We start from the raw sequence: 18626 nt of genomic DNA, 5'->3' as shown, positions 1-18626 counted from the left end.
ACTGATGAGTGCATAGTCGAGAAAGCTAATGATGTATTGAACGGGTTGCGCATATATCTGAATATATCTATTATGAGATTAGGACGTAGTGACAGTAGTGAATGGCATACCAAAGCAAATCGGTGGAATGGCTGATCAAGCGGCAAATCTAAAATCGAGTCTGTAGGGACAAAGGATGTCAATATTGACGAGCTCTGTAACATGTTGAATTTGTTACGATAGTGACTTACCTCTTATTACCGACATCCGTAGTAGTTTTGAGGTAATGTTGTCTTTCTTCTTCGGACATAGCGCCCCATATTCTCTCTCTTGTTCTATTTCTCCATTTATAATATGCCCAAGTTCCAGGATAAAGTATAACAACGTTAAAAACTAATAATCCAACTAAACCTTTATTTGCTTTTTTATATCTTGGTTTATCTGAAGCTTGATATACGTTTGCACCAATCATTGCAGAAGCTTGAACAAACATATTATATAAAGAAGCTGAAACAGAACGATTTTGAACTGTTCCAGCATTTCTAGATGTCCAAGCTACTTGAATAGCATGAGTATAAGGATAAGAAAGTAAAACAGTTTCAATAGCGAAATAAGACCAAGGATTTATAGGATCAGGTAAAGTAATTAAAGGTATAAAACAAGGTAATAACCAAATATCTTCTGCAGCAGCAACAAAAGATCTATTATTTGATAATTCTGAAATTGCAGTAATTAAAAATTGAGTAAAAATACTAATTACTTCATAAGGAATTGATAATAAATTAGTTTGAATAGTTGAAAATCCTAATTCTTTAAAAGATAATGTTAAATAATTTCCAACAGGATATTTTGGTATACCAAATAATAATCCTAAAGCATATAATGGATACATATCGTAATCCAATATACAATTCCAAATCATTTTAAGTGTAAGTGCTTGTCGATTATGCATTCCACCTTTTCCTGGATCATCTCTAATAACTGCATTGACAATAATTTTTGATTCTTTTTCAGTGAAATAACCTTTAGGAAACCATTTTGATTTTGTTTTAGCTGGTGAAGTTGGTAAAAGGAAGAAGCCTGCAAGACCGATTGCCACTATTTATAATTCTTCAGTCAAATGCGATTCAATCTGGTTTTGAATTGGTATTTCAACTCACAAGTGATGATACCTTCGAAAAGGAACAACCTATATTATGCAATCAGTTTAAAGAGGGATTTAATATTGATTTAAAAAGATATAGTCCAACTTACCATCTCCATCCTTCGTATCCATGTAATCCCCGTAATTTGAGGAAACCAACAGCTAAAAAATCGGTGATAATACCACAAATGTTTGATGACATCCAGAACCAAGCTAGTCGAATCGGTAAATGTCTACTATCATACCAATAACTTAGGTATAATATTAAATCTGGAATAAAACCACCTTGAAATAAGGCAATTAGAATTCTGGTAGCTAAGAAAGAACTTCTTCCAGATAGAAAAAATTGAGCTCCAGATATGATACTGAATATACAAACTTGAATTGGTATCCATCTGTCGGGACCAACTCTTTTTGAGATTAATTGAGAAGGAAGTTCGGCAATTAAGAAGAATAATTTTGATAATGTATTTCCCAGATTCTAGAAATACAGATCAACGCACATCAGCATAATATTCACTCTATGTGAATCAAATTAGTGTCTGAGAGACTTACATAATCAGCTTGAGTAAGTCCAATATCTTTTAGTAGACCATCAGAATTTGCATTACTGATATTTCCTCGATCGATATTGAGCGCTGAGAACATCACACAAGCCCAAAGCTGAAGAAACCCATTTGAGCATAGTCATTATCACTTTTTAAACATTGAATGCCTTGTAAAGCTACATACCATGATTTTCCAATCGATCTTTCGTCTCACTTCATGTTCCTCCTTTACTGTCCATCTGAAATTAGGATCGAAAGCTTCGATATTTTCCCAATCGGATCGAATGTATCTCGCTTTCAATTCGTCAACATCTTCACCATCCCAGATACTAGGCTGAGTTGCGATCTACGGAATATTCACTGAATCAGTAATTGCATGAAAACTCTACATTGTCTGTACCTGACTCACAGCGTCAGGAGCATCTTTAGGAAGAGGTGGTCTCAATTTCAAAGCTCTCAAGATCGCGCTACCCAGAGCTGATTCAGCTTTATCGACCTCAGCTGAAGAAACTCCAATAGCTAAAGGCGCAGCTTCTACTTTAACCGAGTGCTTTCGGTCATTTCCAAGATGGTATTCTTCTGGTAAGGTATTTTCGTCGATGGTAGACTTGACACTGTTGTCGTCTCGAGGTGAGCTAGACCCACCGCTTTTGACTGCACTCATGTTAAGCACAGAATAGGACTGGTACGGGATGTTCTAAACGGGAATGGAATAGAAGGAGGATTTAGCTCCTTTTATGTATAATATCCATTTTTCCCAAACCACCTTTTCTGCTTCGGATTCTTAGGTGTTACCAAACTCTAACCGAAATTTGAGGGAAATTATGGCGAATCTTATGCTCATCCAATCTAAAATTGGATATCGGTTATCTCCTTAATTCTCGTGGTGTTCAATCTCTTGGCATTTTTCTCGCTAGCACGATTGAAGTCTCAGACAATCAGCTATTATGGGCTACTCAAGAAATCTTCTTTTACTCCACTTTTCGAAAGTGATTGCGCCATTCCGAATCGTCATTAAAAGACGGCTTTTGGAATGATATGATATGAGTCCTCTCGGATTGTTCACCCTCCTTTGCTCCTCGGACCCTAGGACCGAACACCAGCTTAATTCGCTTGAATAACAAAGTTCGAAAACAAGAAGAAAAGACAAATCCCATTATCTCGTTTGAAGGATTATTCGGAATACTTGATATTGATCATGTGGTACCGTAGTCTGGGAATTGGCAAGATATTCTCCTTATCCGCAATTCAATATGTACACTGAGGAAGACTGAAAGGCCGAATTTCGGTGTCGTGACCATTCGCAATCCCAAGATTGGTCAAATCCTCTTCAACTTAAACGTAAGATTGCCACTTCGCAATTCGAGCGTGATAATTACTCCATCGAAATTAACGGCGAAGGCCGCGTTTTATCTATATAGTCTATCTAATCACGCCAGATTAGCCCATTCTTTGATCACGTTTGAAGCTCTTCGGACTTCGGGGAGATAAGCATATAAGGTCGCCATATGCTTCGCAGATCTGGTTCCATACAGTTTTGTCAAGAGTCGAAGGGACGGCGAATTCCACTAAATATTCGACTTGGCGTGATCGTTCGTGATGACCTCATTCTACCATCTATCGCAGATATCCGATTGTAATTTAGACATGTTTAATACGTTTATACCTGAAAGAACAACTTAAAATGAACCTGAATCAAACCGACTGGGTCAATTCCTTACCCCACAGAGCCCTAATTGCCACTCGCTGAAACAGATACAATGACGACCACTGTACTTCAAAGTACTCCAAGCTTGCAACAAGCAACTGCTACTCTTCATTTGAGTGGCGGTGAAGAACAAATCATCACAACAGATGAGGAGAAAAAGGTCAACAGAGTTCCACCGCCTAATTACAAATACAAGAGATTTTTACCGACTTTCGATAGAGAAACCAAATACCCTTCTTTGACTTCTTTCGAACACAAAGACCCAGGACTCGACGCTCTGAAGCACGATAACCCAAGGGAGTTTCTCCAAGGAGCCACCATCAATGCTCTTTCTCCTAGTTTTGGCTCGGAAGTTGAAGGTATCCAACTGAGCAAGCTTGATGATAGGGGGAAAGCGTGAGTGTGTTCCAGGACGCAGTTGAGTTTTCGGGATATGTTGACTCACACATGAGCGTAGCCAACTCGCTTTGTATGTTGCACAAAGAGGAGTGGTAGCTTTTCGAGATCAAGATTTCATTGATCAGGATCCAGATTGGCAACTGAATCAATGGGGGAAAACGTTTGGTAGATTACATATACACCCTACTTCGGGAGCACCTGAAGGTATTCCCGAGTTTCACTTAGTTTATCGAGATGGAGCACCTAAAAAAGGTCTTGCTTCTTATAACCCAAACAAACTCTCTAGTACCGGTTGGCATTCCGATGTGACATACGAGGAACAACCACCTGGGTTGACTACTCTGTTCTTGTATGATTCGCCATCTTCAGGTGGTGATACTGGCTATGTCTCTCAGGTTGGTGAGTCTCCTCGCAGTCTCTCATTTCTGAACGTACGATTATCCTGGATCATTCAGCTGATATCGGACAATGAATGACTTGTAGAGGCATACAAACGACTTTCCCCACAATTCCAGGCGTTCCTTGAGACTCTTTCAGTCCTTCATTCTGGTGTAGCTCAAGCAGATTTCAGCCGAAATGGTAACCGAGGCGGAGTGGTAAGACGAGAACCTGTGGAGAACATCCACCCTCTCGTAAGAAGGCACCCTGTAACAGGAGAGAAAGCTTTGTTTGTTAATAAACAATTCTCAAGGCATATTATCGGTCTTAAGACTGAAGAATCTGATGCAATCTTGGATCTACTATAGTGGGTGCCTTCTCTTGCTTGAACCACGAGAGACCTGGTAACTGATTTTTGTAACCTTTTTCCAGCACTCATATCGCCCAAGGCCATGACTTCCAAATCCGAGCTAAGTGGAAGCCCAAGACCGTTGTCCTCTGGGATAGTGAGTAGATTGTTATTATGACAACGGTCGAAGGAGATTGTACACTCTGACGCTGCTTCACCAGACCGAATCACCGCTCATACTGCGATCGGGGACTACTCTCCTGAGCGAGATGGATTCAGACATGGCGCTAGAATCACGCCACAAGCCGAACGACCTTTCCTGTAAGCCAGCGGCATCGACCGCAGAACTTGATACACATCCCAAAGTTGTAGAAATGAATAATGTCTCCACGTAATCTTCGAATGTAGTCGAAACATCGCTGTAATTGTGATATAGATCTGTCATACTCGCGTTGTGTTCTGTTGAAATCAGAGTTAACGGCTTTACCGAGATGACGCAAGCAGTTCAGCCTCGTAATCAAAGATCTGCTCCTTGCCTGTTTTCTTCATTCTCTTAGCAGTCGCAAGGCATGCAGGAGTTCACACATGCAGGATCAGTCTGTTGAGGAGAGTCGTTGTTGCTGGGCGATTTGCTTTCGATCTGATGAGATGATTACAGATGAGCCGGTCAAAGCCGACGGTGGCGGTTGCGCAATCGATGCTAAGATCATTTTTAACCGAACATTCGATGACCTAGCATTGATGGAGAGCTATTCGAAAAATCTGTTTGGTGGCTAAAGGCGGATAATATGAGCTGAACATGTGCTGGATGTGAATTCAGGATGACAAACGCATTGGCAAATGTTAGGAAGATACGTGATTGATAACCACGCTTTTGCTTCGCTTAAGTTCCGAATAACGGATTAAATTATTCTCTCCCATATCCATGTCAGATTAACGTTCACGTAAAATGGAAAATGAATTAATGCTCGACATAACCAGGAACCAGATTGAGAGGTCAATCGATTCGAAAAATTGCGCCATTATTCGATTTTCGTCCGTTTAATCAATCTCTGGAGAATTTTTGACGGTCTTCTCAGTGGTATAAAACCATTAGTGATGATTTCGGGAGGACTCAGCTGAAAATAAGTCTTCTCAGTAAACCGTACACTGTTCAATCATCTTGAAAATGGCTTCACCTGATTTGAGCGAAAAAGAACTGCCCAGTACCCCTGATTTCGATGTGACTTCAGGTCATAATAAGGATTTAGGTGTACCCGAGTTTTACATTGATGGAAATGTAAACTTCGTTGGGGAACTAGGAGGTAATGGTGCTCAAGCAACTATTCAAGATGTATCTGGTGCTCCAGTAGAGAGTGTAAATCCTTTGGGATACTCCGTAGGATGGTGGTCTGCTTTATTCTTAAATATCACTATGTTAATCGGCACTGGTATCTTTTCGTTTCGTGAGTTAATCGTCTGTTCAGTGAGATCCAACCGGTTATGGAATGCTGAGTAAAGTTCTTCATAGCTTCAAGTCTGCTCAAATCGCTTGGCTCAGTCGGTTTAACCCTTTTGTATTGGCCTATCGGTCTCGCCATCTCCTTGGCCGGTATTTCAGTATATCTGGAATTCGCATCGTACTTCCCATCAAGATCTGGTGCCGAAGTAGTGTATCTTGAACAAGCTTTTAGGAAGCCAAAATACTTCTTCCCAGTTGCTTTCGCAGTCCAGACAGTGATCTTATCCTTCGTTAGTTCCAACGTTATAGGTAAGTGGGATGTCAACTGCTTGTACGGTTTGACTAAATGTGACTGACCTCTTGATAGTTGTCGCCCAATATATTTTCAGAATGACTGATCACACTCCCACTAACTGGGAGTCAAAAGGAGTTGGTATTGCAGCGCTGACTATCATTCTCATTCGTGAGTAATACCTTGGCCTCATAAACTGTTTATGAGATTTAATAACTGATTGATCATGATAGCAATTTGGTTCAGTACGAAATGGTCTCTGCGTTTATCCAATTTGTTTGGAGCCTTAAAGATTGTCACCCTGCTCTTGATCATCATACCCGGCTTTGTTGCTCTTGGGGGACATTATGATCAAGTCCCGAAGCCAACTGCCAACTTCAAGAACGCATTCGAAGGTACACGGAATAACGGATATTCTCTATCCAACGCCTTGGTTAGCATTATTTTCTCCTATGGTGGTTACACAAACTCCTTCAACATGGCCAACGAGATTAAGAATCCTATCAAAACCATCAAAAGGACTGCCAATACCGCTGTGATCTTTGTAGCAGTCCTATATCTGTTAACAAACATCGCGTACTTTGCTGTTTGTGAGTTTAATCCTGATTGGATGAGATCCTGAAAATGGCTGATGTGATTGATTTTCAGTGACCAAGGAAGAGATCAAAGGATCAACCGAAGTTACTGCGTCATTATTCTGGTCAAAGCTATTCGGTGATAAGGCTGCTAAGGGCTTGACCATCCTTCCAGTTTTGAGTGCTGCTTCCAATATCCTCAACTCTGTAGTCGGTCACTCTAGAATGATACGAGAGGTCGGTCGGTAGGTCCAAATTGACCACGACGAGACGATAGGTGATGACACTTGAAATGTAGTCAAGGTGTACTTCCATTCCCTAAATTCTGGGTCACCACCTGGCCTTTCGGTACACCTACAGGTGCAATCATTGCTGTCTGGGTGGTATCTTTCGTGATCGTTATAGCACCACCAGCAGGTACCGCATTTAACTTCAGTCAGTATGAAGTTCATGTTTAAGCGTTCATTGGTTTATAGGTGGCTGATGACGGGTACATAGTTGTTGCAATTCAAAATTATCCTTCATCGCTGTTCCTAGCTTTGATGACCTTTGGTTTGTTCATAGTTCGAAGAGATCGAAAGAGACTGAACCTGCCTCGACCAGAATATCGGAGCTGGACGATCGTGGTATTATTCTTCTTGGCGGCCAACTTGTTCTTGATCATCATGCCTTGGGTACCACCTACGGGAGGGATCAATAATAGTTCTTTCGGTTTCTTTTATGGAGCTTCTTCTCTGACTGGACTTGGAATGTGAGTGATATCACTCTTTCACAAAATTTGGTACTGCCGCTAATCCTCGGTTTCATGATGAAGTGTGTTCCTGTGCGCACTTTACTTCCTACTTTGGTCAAAGATATTCCCGAAATTAGGCGGTTATCAATTGCGTCAAGTTGTATTCACCTTACCCGATGGCTCTGTCTCGCACAAATTGATCAAAGTTATCAATGAAGAGGTTGATGAATGGGATGCAAAGCACGATCCTAGTGGAAGATCGCTCCGAGACTTCGAAGCAGGGGCGTAGGCTGGCTCGGAAGCAGGTCGTAACGAGAATGTGTCGGTGTCGGCGGTTATTCGGCGACCAAGACCTGCGAAGCAAAGGAATGGCCAATGATGACCATAAAAGACCAATCTAGTAAACATGCATCCTTGATGAAGCACATACATTATCTCGCTGAAGAGTTTGATTGCAATCTGATTAACGGAAAGGCCGTCGGCTAGTGCGAGGCACGGTTACTGTCAAACCCAATCTCCTCGGTGATCGGTGAGTCGCCGGAGTCAATACCATCTGTGATTGCTTCAATGATGCGATATAAATACTGGCATTGCGCGGAAGTGACCTATAACAACGTCTCTTGATGAATATATTTGCCCACTGACATACATTCGAAACCCCCTGTCCTTACCCAATTCGAGAGTATACATATTTCCGCTCAATTAACATGTCGATTGTTGTCACAGGTGCTACCGGCAAGCTCGGAAAACTCGTCGTTGAAAACCTTCTCACTCACATATCCCCAACTCAGATAGGAGTCAGTGTTCGAGATGCCACCAAAGCTTCTGATCTCTCCCAGAAAGGAGTTCGAGTAACTCAAGCCTCGTTCGATGATCCTTCGGCTCTTAAAGAAGCATTCAAAGGGGCTAAGACATTACTCTTGATCTCGGTAGACAACTTCGATAAAGCTGTCGATCAACATAAAACGGCTATCGATGTTGCGAAAGAAGTTGGCGTCAAGACAGTCTTCTACACTAGTCACATCGGTGCCAATAAAACTTCTGCTTTTGCTGCTTGTCGACATCACGCTGAAACCGAAGAATACCTCGTCAAATCAGGGTTGAACTTTTATTCACTAAGAAATGGATTCTATAGCGAGAGCCTAAAGATGATGCTGGGTCAGCCAATTCAGACCGGTGCTATTTACGCTCCTGAAGACGGTCCAGTCTCTTGGACAGGTCATAAAGATCTGGCAGAAGCTATAGCTATACTCCTGACCGATGAATCTAAACTTCCTAAAGATCCGTATGTCCCACTTACAGCTCATGACGCTTTAGATTTCACCGGTATAGCCAAAATTATATCTGACGTATCTGGTAAAGAAATCAACAAAGTCACCATTTCCGACGACACATTCGTCGAGAAAACAGTTCAACATGGAGTTCCCGAATTTATTGCAAATCATCTTTTGGGCATTTATCATGCTAGTCGACAAGGTGATTTCAAGCGAGTTGATCCTCTTCTAGAACAGTTGTTGGGTAGAAAACCTGAAAGTATCGAAGGCTGGGCTCAACGAGTGTTTGCATGAATGTAAGCCTAAATGACCTCGTTGGTGTGCAAGATCAGCTAAGCTGATCAGGACGTCTTACAGTCAGCACAAGTTTCTGAAAGTGGAATATTAGAGTTGAGGAGTTATTTCTTTCAGGTGATATGTGTAGTCTTTGGACGCGGATGCGATGTATGCAAGGTATATCAGATCCTATTATATGCATGTTGCTGTTTTGTACCCATCGTGCTGTTTGATCATTGATATTCAAACACTTTTCGTAATCCGGCTAAGTGATGTAACGGAATCGAGGATCCTTATCACCCAGATCGTCAAGGGAATCGGTCGATTCCTCAAGGTCCTCGCGTATGGCCGAGGATCGACTCTTGTTTCTTGATGCTAAGAATGCCGAGTTGAGCAAAGCAAGAATGACAATCGAGATACTTAGACCGATGGCGGTCCAAGTAGCCTTCTTGTAACGAGGTGCATCAGTCGTGGGGAAAAGCCATCTGTACATGGTTTGTCAAGCTCATATACAGTGACATAAATAAGACAGCTGACTTACGTGGACAATATACCACCTGAGTTGGTAGATATGAAACCAAATGCGATACCAGTTACTCTGGTATAGTATGGTGCGAGATTGTTAGGCATCCAGGTTGATAGTAGTGGAGCCATGGTATATGCTCCGATCACTTGGAGGAATAAACTTGCGTACAGGGTGTGATGGTTGGTGGAACCCAGAAACATTGCGTAGCCTATGATAGAGATCATAGCAGCTGCGACAATAAACGATCCTCTGTGACGGATCTTGTCGCTAAGAAAACACGCAATGACTGCGACGAACGCTGAACAAGCATAAGGAGGTACGGAATGTAGTTGAGTAGAAATTCCTTTGTACCCTAAGCCTTGTACGATAGCTAAAGAGGATCTGCGTCAGCTCCAAGAATTAGATGTTGATGAGAAGTAGACTCACTAGGTGCAAAGTAAGCCAAGGAGTAAAGTGTGACTATGTCAACGAGTTAGTGATATTGGACAAAAGCACCACAGGTATGACAAACTCACCTCCGTTACCGAAAAACATAGCGAAGACCAGCCATAATTGGGGTGATTTCATGGCATTTATCATATGTTGAAGCGAGAATCGTTCGTGGATCGCAGTAGCCCCTCCATCAATGTCATGAGCAAGCATCAAAGAATTTCGTTCTTCTTCGTTGAGGTATTTGACGGTTGACAGGTCACGAGGTAAGACGAAGAAGGTGATAGCGCCGCAGACTACTGTCAAGAGTCCTTCCCTATCAAAGTACCGGCATGTTTAGCATACCATGCACAAGCGGTCCGCGATAAAGGAAAAATTCACGTACAGGATGAAAATCCATTGCCATCCTCTTTTTCCAGATACACCCTCCATGTTCAATATAGCAGAAGCTAATAATCCCGAAAAGGCACCTGCGAGTGAGGTTGCCGAAAAAAAGAATGCTAGTCGTTTACCCAGTACTTGTCGATGGTAGAATGAAGAAAGATATGTTACAAGACCCTGATATATCGAGGTTAGCCTTGAAGACTTGGGGCGAGGAAGTCGCACTGTCAACTAACCGGTAAGATTGCTCCTTCCGTCAAACCAAGAAAGAATCTAGCTGCGATCAAACCTCCATAACTATTCACAAATCCTTGGAAAAGGGTGACTATACCCCATGATACGACAAGAGTTGGAATCAGGATGTGAGGACCACTAAGAAACGATTTTGCCGTTCAGCCGCAGATTCATTTGAATGATATTGGAATCGAATTGAAATTGGACTCACACTCTTTTCATGGCCAATGTCAAAGGTAATTCAGCAACAATGTAAGGAACATAGGTGACGGTCAAAGCGATTGAATATTGACGATTTGTCAACTTCAAATCGGTTTGTAGACCTGCTGCTTTGGCATTTCCGATATTACTTCTGTCTAAGAAATTCAAGAAATAGGCGATAGTCGCTATGGGTAATAGAAATAGATCTAGTTTCCTTAGTGCGGAACTAAGGGCTATATGGTTAATTTGTCGATCAATCTGTTGATCTTGATTTTTATCCACTGGAGGAACATCTACTGGGATGTCCATGGTGAAGAAAACGTTCTTCCAGGTAAAGTCAAGGTGGTGATGACGAGGACACAGTGAATCAAAGTCAATTCAATTGCTTGTACATGTATGATTTTGTGCGGGGCGACCCAGAAGACCAATCACGCATAAGGCGCTTAACCTTTTCAACCATGTACGGTCCGCTTCTTGTTTTTGCTTCTTTTTTTCTGTCAACTCTCGTTAATTATTCGTAAAATTTCGGGATATACGTGTTTTCGGTAAATTCCGTCCAATAAAAACTAATTATTCATATCTCTCGGACCGATCGTAGCCGGGGCTCAACGAATTTAGCTCTTTTAAAATGTGGGGAATGCGGTTAAGTTTATAACTGAGAACAAAGGCGAGCAAGAGATCAGTCTGCATACGAGATTACATATCATTAAACAATTATAACAGTGAAATCTGGTAAAAGGGTCACATTACATGGCAAAAAATCAAAACGACATGAAACATAGAGAATATACTACAGACTCGCGATTCAAGGATTTCTTTGATACAGCCAAGTATTCGATGCTGTATTACATGGGATTTTTGACTTGGTAGTGGGAAGTCTGTCTACACACATACATTTGAACTCGAAATGCTCGTCTTCAAGCAGCCAGTTGAAAGCCCAACCATATGATCCTGCACAGTGTCCAATACACTTGTCTAAACCTTGAGTTCTGACGACGAAGTCTGGGTCATCTCTCTTAATGCAACCTTCGAAGAGGGTGCTCTGGTGTAAAATTGAAACCTGTTCATAGATAGCAAATAAAGGCTGGGCGAGAAGGAAATGATTATAAGAAATATCAGCGACGGGGTTTAATTGTACTCACACCTCGTTACTACGTAGTCATGTCGGTCATGAGGCTGAACGGTAACTCAAGAGTATCAGCAGGGGATCAGCTCGCGGATAGTCCGGTTACCATGCAGCTCACAGGAAGAAATTAAGCGAATTTGGAGCAAAATCCACACTGATCGCCTTCTACGTGTAGGATTAAGCACCTTTTAGACTTGATAAGGAGTTGACATGCTACAACAGGCCATCTGCAACGATTTGTCTGCATCGCTGCATGTTTTCGGACATGGATGCGAGTCGCTCTCTGAACTGTTGGAAGACACAGATCGCCTGGGGAAGCTAAAAGATGATCAGTCATCACCTTGAAACCGGAATTTTGTTGCACTGAGACAATATCACATTGGCATAGTCATGATCCTCAGTAATCAGACCAATTAGTGAGTGATGGCACTTTACGCAGAGGTTTCCATGGTATCAAACCCTTCTGTTGCTCAAAGTCAGGAGGAGTCTCATTTCCCAATATCGCCGTAGTGCTTAGATTGATATCGACACGGAGTAGTTTTGGCCAAGTGATTGATAGTCGGACCAATATACCCCCTGTATCCGCTGTTCTATGTTGCATCCCATCCTCTTCGTTCATTAGCATGATTGTCTCATTCAAAATGAAGGGAATGGGAGCGTTGTATCAAAGAGTGTTGGTATGGTGAACCACTTTCCCACGATTGACGCGTTTTGATTACAATGAAAAGCCACGCGTAGATCGATTTCAGCTAAACTTCAACATTACTCAACTTAAATTCATTTGTTCCTTCGCAATACGAGACTCAAAGATCATCCCTATATCTCAAACTCCTTCCATTATACTTCAAGGGCTGGTACTGGGTCAACATGTCCACAGTGACCTTCGAGAACAGTCAGTGGTCTTCCTTTCCCAACTGAATATCGATTCCTTCACACAACTGACATTCAAGCCTCCCTGTAGTTTTCCATGGTGATGGTCCAGATCTAGGCAGTGAGTCTAGCAAATGCACGCTTTCAGCTGTTAAGCATAGCCTTTGCAGAGATCCAGCTAAGCGAAACGTGACTTTCAACAGAACTACGATTCAACGCCGCTGGTTTCGGTTGGAAAACATACTCAAGTGAAGATGCGCCTACTACTTTCAATGGACACGACGTCAGACATGCAACTTGGTTTAGGTGAGCTATACAATGATCGGACTGATCAAGGGAAAACAGCTCAACCTCACTATGGCGTAACAGGGTGGCAAGGAACTTCCAATTGCGTCTAGCTATGCGACAAGCTGAGAAACCTCGAATAACGTTTGATGGGTTCAAGAGAGACGTGAGTGGCGAGAGATTCCATCGGTAGCCGTTCATTCGTTCAACCCCTGCTATATCTACAGGATCATGACAAAGTCAAGAGGACATTGGATGAATTTTTCAATATAAAGCTCGAAACCCGAGATTCAAGTTTGAAAGGTTGGAACTGGGGTAAAGCACAAGTGCAAGGTAAGCTTACAATTCCGGTCGCGATCAGAGCTTAGCTTATCATGAGAGATTAGGGAACGACATAGCGTTTCAAATCCAAGGGAAAACTTCATTCGAAATACCGTTATCGACAGTTGCGAATTCCAATATAGCGGGAAAGAATGAAGTTGCTCTGGAGTTCAATCCACCTGCACCTTACCCTCACGACCCTAAAGACCTCTCGAGAAGAGTTCCAGATGAATTAGTCGAGATGCGTTTCTATATACCTGGAAAGAGCATGAAGAGCAAAGGTAGTGATGCGGGTAGCGATGGGGAAGAGACTGATTTGGATGAAGAAGGAAATGAGATCAGTGCAGCAGACGCTTTCCATAATTTGATAAAGGATAAAGCAGATATTGGAGCGGTTGTGGGGGATAGTATCGTAATTTTCGAGGACATACTGGTTCTGACTCCAAGGTGAGTACATGTTCCTGCTGATTATACAATACCAAAGTTTTCGTCTATCGAACCCCATCATTCCTCTCACCTCTCTGAATCGATGTCATAAGACACTGTACTGATTGCCTCATGATACTTCATAGAGGACGATTCTCCCTCGAATTTTACCCAGACTCCCTTCGACTGCTTGGTAAATCAACCGATTATCGAGTCCCTTTCACCTCCATCCACCGTATATTCCTCCTGCCCAAACTCGATGATCTACACATACAGCTCGTTCTAGGTCTAGATCCGCCCATCAGACAGGGTGCTACTAGGTATCCGTTCTTAGTAGCTCAATGGCCCAAGGATGAAGAAGTAGATGCGGAACTCAACCTGTCCGAGTGAGTTGCCTACATTCTGACGATTGTTCCCTGCGTTCTGGGAGGCTAATATTGGTGTACAGTGAGGAGATTGCTAAATACCCAGATTTGCAACGTAAATACGAAGCACCGACCTTCCAAGTGATCTCCCGAGTTTTGAAATCCTTGACAGGCAAAAAAGTTACCCCACCAGGATCGTTCCGGAACGCACAAGGCCTGAACGGTATAAAGGCAAATGTCAAAGCTGTTCAAGGAGAACTTTACTTCCTAGAGAAAGGATTGATCTTCATTGCTAAACAACCAATCCTTATCGATTTCTCGAAAACAGAAAGCATATCCTTTTCCCGGTAAGTTACTACTCTCTCTAGATCTGCAGAGTCAATGATTAGCTTATATATGATTATAGTGTTGGAGGAGGAATCGCATCAGCCCGAACATTTGATATGCGAGTGGTCTCAAAAACTGAAGTGGCAGATCACGTATTCACAGCTATAAGTAAAGAAGAAGTCAACCCTATCAGCGCGTTCCTCAAGCAGAAGAATGTTAAATTGTTGAATGAGATGGAAGAGAATGTCTTGGATGATGTACCTCTTAGTGACGACGATGAAGAGATGGAGAGTATTGCTTCTGAGGATGACGAGGATGATAGGAAGAAGAGCAAGAGTAAGAGCAAGCAAGATACAGGAAAGAAGGTCAAAGCTCCTGCTATGGATGTCGATGATGAATCTGGTGCGTCCTTTGAGCCCGGATCGAAACTCGTATTCGAATATTGTGAAGCTGATGGTATCAATTATAGACGATGAGGACTTCCGATCTGAATCGTCCGATGGTGGATCTCCGTCTGAATCTGACTCAGATGACGAGGATAGTGGTATGGCATCGGATGCTAGTGATCCGATGATGGAGGAGTTGAAGAAGAAACAGGCCAAGAGAGGTAAAAAGGATGCTGGCAGTGGTAGTGATGCAGAGAAGCCTAAAGCGAAGAAAGCCAAGAAGGGGGATTAGGGGTTTGGTGGATCGTAAAGTTATGGAGTCAACAGGACTTGGAGTCCATGTATTCGTATGAAATTCTCATTGGCAATGATTCGCGATCACTCGATTCATAATTGAGGGGTCCAGCATGGATTATCATTAATATAGGTCATTAAAAAGCTAATTATATTTCTATGAAGTCTATAAATCTATGTAGTAATACCAAGTTAGATGGCAGCTCTCTTTGATCTCGCTCTAATACTAGCCCCATATTTAGCAAAAGCAAAGGGGATTAAGGCCATAACAATAGCTACTGCAGCTAAAATAGTAGCTGCAGGACCATTACCTAGTTTCCTAAACATTATAGCTATAAAAAGAGGCATTGCAGCACCAGCTGCAGATCTAACTACGGTTTTAGCGGCTAAAGCAGAAGCTACGTAATCTGGGAAAGCTTCTATTAAATATGCGTTTGCAGAAAAGTAAACAAGAACCATACCAAAACCAAATGGTATTCCAGCAGAACAAGGTCCTACCCAACTTCCACCACCAGGTGTAACATAAGGAGGTGAAGTCCAACCGAAAATAAATAAACTTAAAGGAACAAAAGGTCCACCAATTAACATTCCAGGTAATCTATCTTCAGGTGTAACTTGATCACCTTTTTCAGTATATTTTTTTTCTAACCAAGGTGTAACGAATAAAGCTAATCCAACACCGAAAAATACAGGAATAAAAGTTAATCCTGTTTTAGCATCATCCCATCCGTAATCTTCTCCAAAAACAACAGGGAATGCGAAAAAGAAAGCATAAAGTAAACCATATACTAATGAGATGTATAATGACATCAGAAGTAAGATTGGTTCAGTAGCGAGCATTTCTATGGGAAGAATTCATAGATCGAGTCAGCGAGGTAATTAACAAGTTTTACAGAGACAATCTGAATGTACGTACCGAACGGCCTGATGAGTGTTTCAATGACTATTTCAGCTAAAGGTTTTCGGAATAATTCTTGTTCGGTAACGTATGAATCGTCACAAGAATCATGTCGGAGTTGTTTTGCTCTCTTCTTCAAGAGGGCAGGAGCGAAAGTTTCAGGTACAGTCAAAGTTGCTGCCCATCTGTCACATAGATAGATTCAGCGAGGATTCGGCTTTGCTTCATATGGACATGTCGGAAGGCGGTTCAATCCACTCACACGACTCCAGCTGAGATCATGTTAACCCAATATAACCATCTCCAACCAGCATACTTTCCAATGAAACCACCAATTAAAGGACCAATGACAGGACCAGTGTAAGGTGCGGCAGCGAAAATAGCAATTGCGAAACCTCTTTCTTCTGGACCCCAAATATCTGCAATTGTACCTCCAGCTAAAGTCAATGGGGCTGATCCAAAGAATCCACAAATGAATCTTGATGCTAAAAGACAACCAATATTGGGTGCTAATGCACATGGAATGTTAAAGATTATGTAGATCAACGTAGGGAATACCCATAAAAATCTTCTACCTAATAATTCTGATAATGGTGACCAAAGCAAAGGACCTGTACCGAAACCGCATACTGTAAGAGTTACTGTTAGAGCGATTACTTCTGAAGATACACCGAATTCTTCTTGTTGACCTTTGAAGTCACCTGTGACAATTGCCGAGGATAGGGCTACTTGAATAACTGCACATGATACTATGGCGGTGATTACTAAGTGGGCAGAAATGTATTGTCAGCCTAATGTGGTTGGCAGCCTTGCAGTACAACTAGATCAGAAAGGGGAGATATGTCAAAACCTGTATTTCGAGATAGCACTCACCCCATCGACGGAATTTTGACCAATTTCTAGGATTATTCGGATCATTTTCTAACCAAGTAACCAATTTCTTTCCTTTTAAAATTTCCTTATTTCCACCTTTTTCAGCATCACCTCCAGCGTGAAGTACAAATTGATCACCATGTAAAGTCGATAATCTACTTTGTACAGGACGTAAACCATTGTCAGGATCATCTGGTTCTATATAACCTTGTCTTGTTTCTGTACGATATTCCTCTGTTATACCTCCTCTTGAAATATCGGTAGTTAAATAAGGAAATGAAAGATCTGGTACATGTCTTCTAGATCCAGTTGTACCACTACTTGTCGTTCTTTTCAGTTCTTCACCGTTTTCATGATGTACTTTAGAATGAGTGGATCCTTTAGTCGGGATTCTACCGAGAAGTGTGTGTTGATCGTGAGTATGAGGTGCAGATATTGATACAGAACGATTTAGTCGCGGGCTCGTGGGCGATTCTGAAGCAGGTTGCATGTCTTCAGCGTTAGCTGTTAGTGTCGATGAGGAAGATGGATTTGACATTTTTCAAATTCCTTTGCTGGTGAATTCTGCTGTCAGTCCTGAGATTTTTCGATATAAATTGAAAGTCAATAATAATATAATTGTCAGAGAGGAATCCATTATTTTCCCATACCACTTCTCATGCTTATATACATAATACTCGTCCACTTCACATATCGGTTGGAGTAGAGATCCTAGGCAGTTCAGCATTGTTTAGTGAGTTGAAACCATCTGTGAGCGCGGCCGGACCCGAAAATACCAAGCATAAAGGACAAAACAAAGCTGCTTGAATCATGAGAAAGATCTTAACAGTAATAAAAAACCTGGATAGATAAAAGCAATTCCGATTGCGGCCGATCATTTTAGCTTAAAGCCACGTGGCTAATCAGGGTATTTTCAATCGATGCCGCGGAGCTGAACGGACCAAATGAATCTATGACACAGTTTGCCACCTTATCTCGTATTTCGCCTGAACCATTTTATGCATGACACTGATGAGAGAATTTTAACTTATTTTTCAACGTCAGTGTAGAAGAGGTTCGATACATTGACAAGAGCTGACTTGCTTATATTTCGTGTCAGACTTATTCTGTGCTGCCGTATCAGCGTGATAGTCATCGTCAACGAGCAGGCACATTATAACTTACGAGTCACTCTTCCAGATATGCCGTAATATTGATCTGCAAAACCGAATTACGATCGACTGTCACGAAGCGTTAAATGAAGCTTATCGTTGCAACAGAATAACACAAAGGCTGGAAGAAAGAGGCGCTCTCGCTTATCAATGTCGTAAGGCCACAGATACCTATCACTGCACCGCATCCTTGAACGAGCTCATGAGGTCTTCCACTTGTCTCAAAAGAACGACTTTGGCTTCCTCCTCATTTTCGTCTGGTGAAAGGACGGAATTCTGGACCAGTATGACTCGATATGACAGCATGCCTTCGTTTAGCCTTTGTTCTTAGGATCCTTTGAAGGAATTGCACTCTGCGAGACTGTTCGAAGGCTCCATATGGGTCTCTTTGTGACATATATATACCTGGCTTAGCTTCTCTGATTCGTCCTTCTACT

General features: G+C 42.0%; 7 protein-coding genes across 7 annotated transcripts; 4 read left to right on the top strand and 3 right to left on the bottom strand.

Moving 5' to 3' along the window:
* Positions 1 to 135: 135 nt before the first annotated feature.
* On the bottom strand, positions 136 to 2335 carry I206_101300 (uncharacterized protein; the record flags this gene model as incomplete). Its single annotated transcript, XM_019151808.2, has 7 exons — positions 136 to 160; positions 231 to 1077; positions 1140 to 1168; positions 1234 to 1604; positions 1679 to 1786; positions 1856 to 2017; positions 2081 to 2335. 7 exons carry the CDS (start codon positions 2333 to 2335, stop codon positions 136 to 138), a joined length of 1797 nt encoding a protein of 598 aa, XP_019013946.2.
* A 1096-nt stretch (positions 2336 to 3431) lies between these two features.
* On the top strand, positions 3432 to 4830 carry I206_101299 (uncharacterized protein; the record flags this gene model as incomplete). The annotated part of the gene is made up of 5 exons (XM_019151809.1): positions 3432 to 3775; positions 3837 to 4177; positions 4262 to 4523; positions 4589 to 4662; positions 4727 to 4830. 5 exons carry the CDS (start codon positions 3432 to 3434, stop codon positions 4828 to 4830), a joined length of 1125 nt encoding a protein of 374 aa, XP_019013947.1.
* Positions 4831 to 5673: 843 nt separating this feature from the next.
* I206_101298 (uncharacterized protein) lies at positions 5674 to 7835 on the top strand (the record flags this gene model as incomplete). The annotated part of the gene is made up of 8 exons (XM_019151810.1): positions 5674 to 5950; positions 6016 to 6255; positions 6314 to 6409; positions 6472 to 6828; positions 6887 to 7058; positions 7112 to 7248; positions 7312 to 7564; positions 7628 to 7835. The coding sequence occupies 8 exons, from the start codon at positions 5674 to 5676 to the stop codon at positions 7833 to 7835; spliced, it is 1740 nt and encodes a 579-aa protein (XP_019013948.1).
* Positions 7836 to 8253: 418 nt separating this feature from the next.
* Positions 8254 to 9114, top strand: I206_101297 (uncharacterized protein; the record flags this gene model as incomplete). The annotated part of the gene is made up of 1 exon (XM_019151811.1): positions 8254 to 9114. The coding sequence occupies one exon, from the start codon at positions 8254 to 8256 to the stop codon at positions 9112 to 9114; it is 861 nt and encodes a 286-aa protein (XP_019013949.1).
* Positions 9115 to 9361: 247 nt separating this feature from the next.
* I206_101296 (uncharacterized protein) lies at positions 9362 to 11176 on the bottom strand (the record flags this gene model as incomplete). The annotated part of the gene is made up of 7 exons (XM_019151812.1): positions 9362 to 9581; positions 9638 to 9992; positions 10049 to 10081; positions 10138 to 10367; positions 10437 to 10609; positions 10669 to 10804; positions 10878 to 11176. 7 exons carry the CDS (start codon positions 11174 to 11176, stop codon positions 9362 to 9364), a joined length of 1446 nt encoding a protein of 481 aa, XP_019013950.1.
* A 1684-nt stretch (positions 11177 to 12860) lies between these two features.
* On the top strand, positions 12861 to 15265 carry I206_101295 (FACT complex subunit POB3; the record flags this gene model as incomplete). The annotated part of the gene is made up of 10 exons (XM_019151813.1): positions 12861 to 12885; positions 12955 to 12984; positions 13067 to 13169; positions 13233 to 13314; positions 13376 to 13481; positions 13535 to 13916; positions 14042 to 14281; positions 14344 to 14607; positions 14667 to 14989; positions 15057 to 15265. The coding sequence occupies 10 exons, from the start codon at positions 12861 to 12863 to the stop codon at positions 15263 to 15265; spliced, it is 1764 nt and encodes a 587-aa protein (XP_019013951.1).
* Positions 15266 to 15459: 194 nt separating this feature from the next.
* I206_101294 (uncharacterized protein) lies at positions 15460 to 17576 on the bottom strand (the record flags this gene model as incomplete). Its single annotated transcript, XM_019151814.1, has 4 exons — positions 15460 to 16109; positions 16184 to 16350; positions 16428 to 16929; positions 17039 to 17576. 4 exons carry the CDS (start codon positions 17574 to 17576, stop codon positions 15460 to 15462), a joined length of 1857 nt encoding a protein of 618 aa, XP_019013952.1.
* Between the last annotated feature and the right edge of the window lie 1050 nt (positions 17577 to 18626).

This window comes from Kwoniella pini, chromosome 1 (assembly GCF_000512605.2).
Source record: "Kwoniella pini CBS 10737 chromosome 1, complete sequence".
Lineage (NCBI taxonomy): Eukaryota > Fungi > Basidiomycota > Tremellomycetes > Tremellales > Cryptococcaceae > Kwoniella > Kwoniella pini.
This window is presented reverse-complemented; position numbering and strand designations above follow the sequence as displayed.